The sequence below is a fragment of the Apaloderma vittatum genome, unplaced genomic scaffold (assembly GCF_000703405.1).
Source record: "Apaloderma vittatum isolate BGI_N311 unplaced genomic scaffold, ASM70340v1 scaffold18483, whole genome shotgun sequence".
Taxonomy (NCBI): domain Eukaryota; kingdom Metazoa; phylum Chordata; class Aves; order Trogoniformes; family Trogonidae; genus Apaloderma; species Apaloderma vittatum.
In genome coordinates, this window is record NW_009707673.1 from 4,534 (window position 1) to 8,903 (window position 4,370).

At 49.2% G+C, this 4,370-nt stretch overlaps 1 protein-coding gene across 1 annotated transcript; it reads right to left on the reverse strand.

The window, feature by feature from the left end:
• Positions 1 to 771: 771 nt before the first annotated feature.
• Positions 772 to 4,164, reverse strand: OTOL1 (otolin 1; the record flags this gene model as incomplete). Its single annotated transcript, XM_009866294.1, has 4 exons — positions 772 to 1,667; positions 1,797 to 1,868; positions 2,354 to 2,443; positions 3,803 to 4,164. Coding segments are annotated over 4 exons (1,420 nt in total), but the record flags the coding sequence as incomplete, so codon positions are not given.
• Between the last annotated feature and the right edge of the window lie 206 nt (positions 4,165 to 4,370).

Sequence of the window (4,370 nt, forward strand, 5' to 3'; positions counted from 1 at the left end):
TGGCTGCCTCTTCCTCCTCCTCCTCCCCGCAGTTAAGGGCCAACCCCACAGTATCAACCACATTGCCGAGAGCTCAGACACGCGGGGCTTCTGAGCAATAAAGTGACTTTTGAAAATTTCAGATATAATTTCACCTAACCAAGTTTCTGTCTAACAAGGTGACTTTTGAAAGAACAGTAGGTAGGGGGTTTTGTACAGTGATCAAATAGCTCTAATAACCTTTTAGCCAAACCTTCATATAATTCATGACCAAGCCTCAAGTACTAGAAAACACTGATTCAGTGATAAAATAATTTAAATCTTTTCATGTGATTTCAAGAAATCTACTGTTCTTGTTCATGTCTGATTAAGCTCTATAAATCAAACTCTGCAGTCTTTACCAAATCAAAAGTTTTCAGTACTGATTCCCAGAGGGGTTTTGACAGTGCAAGGATTGCAGGAGCTCAGCCTGATTAAAGTTGCCGTCGGACAGTGGGTTTCGTTACCTAATTTGCATAGGTTAATTACAAACCTGAAATCCGTGATGCAAAATCCCCTCTCCACGCCAGTCCTGCTGGCGTCTGGACAACCGTTTCTCCTAGCCACCAGCCACCTATGCAAAGGACACGCCGCTTCTTGGGATTGCTAGTTAAAACTAACCCAAACATTGCAAATGTAAATGTTTTTGTTAGATCTCAAAACCTAGCAACTAAACTGACGCCAAACTGATGCTTATTTCTCCCCTCGCAGGCAGAGAGGCATGTGCCTCAGTAATATCTTTGCCCTTTAAATCTACAGCAGGATCTCCAAAACATCTGGATACAGAAGAAACCCCGTGAAGACGCTGTCGTCCTCAGCGCTGACGTAGACCCCGTTCCAGTCCCGCGCAACCTCCAGCCACACCTGGTCACCTGCGCTCAACTTCAGGATGGTCAGGAAGGATGCTTGGTCGATCTCTTGGCCGTAGAGCGTCTCACGGGCTTTGGCCACCTTCCTGCTGCGGGCGACGAGGCTGACACGGGCCGGACGGCCTCTCACCGTCAGGTGGTAGGCGAAGACGTATGCCCCGGGCACGCTGCAGTTGAATTTCCCCGTGGAAGGGTTGTAATCTTCTTGATCGTTGTACAAGATCTTGTCGAATCTAATGGGGACGTTGGGCGGAGGGAAGGGCTTGGACAAGCCGGCACTGAATGCTGATCGCAGGAGCTTTGCGGTGTCCCCTCGGGCGCCCTTCGCCCCGCGGGAGCCTTTCTTGCCCGGAGCCCCTCGGCCTCCCTTGCTGCCGGCAACCCCCTTGGGCCCGGAAGGTCCCATTGCGCCGGCAGGTCCCAGGTCCCCTTTTTCACCCTTACTTCCTTGCTCACCCTTTTCTCCCCGTTTTCCATCCACCCCCTGAACACCCTCAGCCCCCATCTCCCCCTTGCTCCCTTTTTCTCCTTTCATCCCTCCTTCCCCTCTTTCTCCCTTCACGCCTCTTCCCCCCGGCTCCCCGCAGTAGCCTTTCTCCCCTGTGTCTCCCTTTTCCCCTTTGTCACCCTGTTCTCCATCCACTCCTGGATCTCCAGGATCCCCCTTATCTCCCTTGTCTCCTTTGGTCCCGTTCTCACAAGGGTCCCCTTTGGACCCTTTCTGTCCTTTCAGCCCAGGGAAGCCGTAGCTGCCTTTATTGCCTTTTACTCCAGCTTCACCTGCGAAAAGCACAAAGGAGAGGGGGCAGGAAATTTAAAAATGTTAGTTTTGGGTTGCTTTGGAGATGGAGGGGCATCACCAAATGCAAAGGGAAAGGCCAGCTGGGTTTCCCAGCCTGTGTTACATACCTTGCAGCCCAGGTTTGCCTGGATAGCCGGGGTTTCCGCTTAATCCTCGCTCGCCTTGTTCCCCTTTGCCTCCTAAAAGACATTTCACCATTAATACACTGCTGGTGGTGGTGTCTGCAGCACAACAGCCACTACACAGAAGATGACCAGTACCATTTTTTGCATGTATCCCTCACTTGATTAATAAAACAGACCGGAGCAATGTGAGTTTTCAAGAAATGCCTTCAGAAACCTCAGCTGACTCTCAGCACCAAGCACCATCAGGCAGACACCTGCACGTAGCTTCTATGGTGATTTTTTTCCTGCTTATGTCCCTAAGCCAAAGCAAAGTTTTAAACAGAACTAGAAGTTTCAAATCTTTATAAGCAGCTCTTCCTATATCGTCGCTACCACCATCTGCGCTACTGTCCCTGCACTAAGGTCGGCTAAATCTCCCAAGGTGTCAGTTCATGTCAGCATACTCCATTTACTTTGAAAAATATTTTTTCCTATAATTTTGTGATATCTGATGAGGACAACAGCATCTGTTTTTGAAATGAGCAGTTATTCTGCTTTACCTCTTTCTCCTTTAGAACCTTTTGGACCTTGAGGACCTGGGGTTCCCGGCAGACCTTGCAGACCAGCATCTCCCTTCTCCCCCTTGGGGCCTGTAACGTAATCACATCAGCAAAATTATCTTAGTGACTCAGAGGGGACAATGCCACGCTGCTCACGCTGAGATTAGGGGAGGGCGTGCTTGAAGATCCCCAACATTTGCCTTTCAGCTGCTGCAATCCCCAAATCTTACAGTGTTGCTCCTCACTCTCGAATGTAGTTAAAGAGTTTTTAAAGCCAACTTTCAGTTGCCTTAGAGCCACAGGAGCTCAGACTCTCATAGAAGATCAGAAGTAATCTATCTTTAACATTTGAGTGCATCTAAGGAGCTCCCAGAGCTTCATAATTGCCCTTCTCCCTAAAAAGAATTAAGTCCTCAAATACAAAAGCAGAACCTGGCGGACAGTTTCATGCTGCATGAACGATGGGTTGAAAGGCAAGCAAGCTGGCTTCAGGTTTCTTTTTTTACTTTTTCATCCACTTGGGAATCTAGAGATTCCCAGTGCACGCCTGGGAGCAGACTACAGCAGCTTCAGTCATCCCAAAACAACCCATTTGATATAAGGACTCTTCCATCAACACTCAAGAGACATATGAGGTACAAACTCCCTCTTGCAGCCCCTATAATTTCCATTAGCCAGTCCCTGCTGAGCTATAGAAGTATCAAAAGAAAATTATTTCGTGATTGTACCACCTTTCCTCAGATGAATAATTCCTACCCCCAATATTAGTGAACATCTGCAGAGCAATGCACTATTCATTATAGCAAAAGTAGGCGCTCTATAGACATGTATTTTATCAGTAGAAAGATAAGGCAAAGTCTGTCTTATGAGATATTTAGGTGCTCTATACAGAGCTGCCTCTCATCAGGGCAAACATTTCTTTTAAAATTTGAGAGCAAGATTATTTTTTTATTTAACTTCCTCTTTTTCAAGGGGAAAAGACAATCCAAGGGAAAAAAAAAAGGCTCTTATCATAAACCTTCAGTAAAGACACAGAACTGCTTGCCGGTAGTTTTGAGGGCAATAAAGCCATGGCTGGAGTGAACGTGAAAGTAAATCTGTGACTCCCAAGGGATTACATAGGGAAGAAAAACCAAAAATCGCGGCCATGTGCAACCCCCGCCAGGAACGGCGTGGTGTGGGGCCACCTCTGCACGCATTCCCACACCAGTGTGGTCCCCAAAGCGAGCGCCATAGAGAGGAAGATCCTTTTTGGAACTTTCCCACTCATAGTGGTATTTTAGTCACTCTGGGATGTGGCTAGCGTGCACATTTTTGCTCTGGCTTTACACAACATATAACCAGGTTCAGCATCTGCTGCACAAGTCTTGCTGACATGTTTCTTGAAGAAAAAGCAGGAGGCTCATCGATAGGGTTTAGCTGAGAGCAATGAGACAGGCATCACCGTACCTGGGGGTCCCTGCTCCCCCGGCTGCCCCCAGGGCCCCGCAGCGGGTGGGCAGCAGTCACAGCAGTTGAAGAAGAAATCGGTTGTATCGATCGTGTAGTTCTCGAAGGGGAAGAATGTGGTGGCCCCTCGGGCCACGGGGCCCGAGGGGGGGACCTCGGCTTTGCCCGGGGCCGGCCGAACGGGCTTTTCCCCGCGGGAGGGGTGAGGGGGGCATGAGAGGCACTGTTGCCCGCCGGCTGTAAGGGCTTTGTCTTCGTGTACTTCACATCTGGGGTCACCTTCACTCCTGCTGCGTGCACGGCGGCAACAACCAGCATCACAAAGGTCGAGAAGGGCCCCGGTGAGCTCCACATGCTGGCACCTGTAGGAAAAGACAAACACCACAATAAACTGCTGCCCGACACCCTTTGCGTTCGCGCATTCCTCACAAAGACCTGTGTGAGATGCGTCCGGCACACGTGGGCATCTGCCTGGAGGACTACAGTAAAAGCTGAGCGTTTTATGGGGAAATAAAGCAAAGTTGGCAAAACTGCTCAACCTTCTTGACCATCACCCTGCAGGATTTGC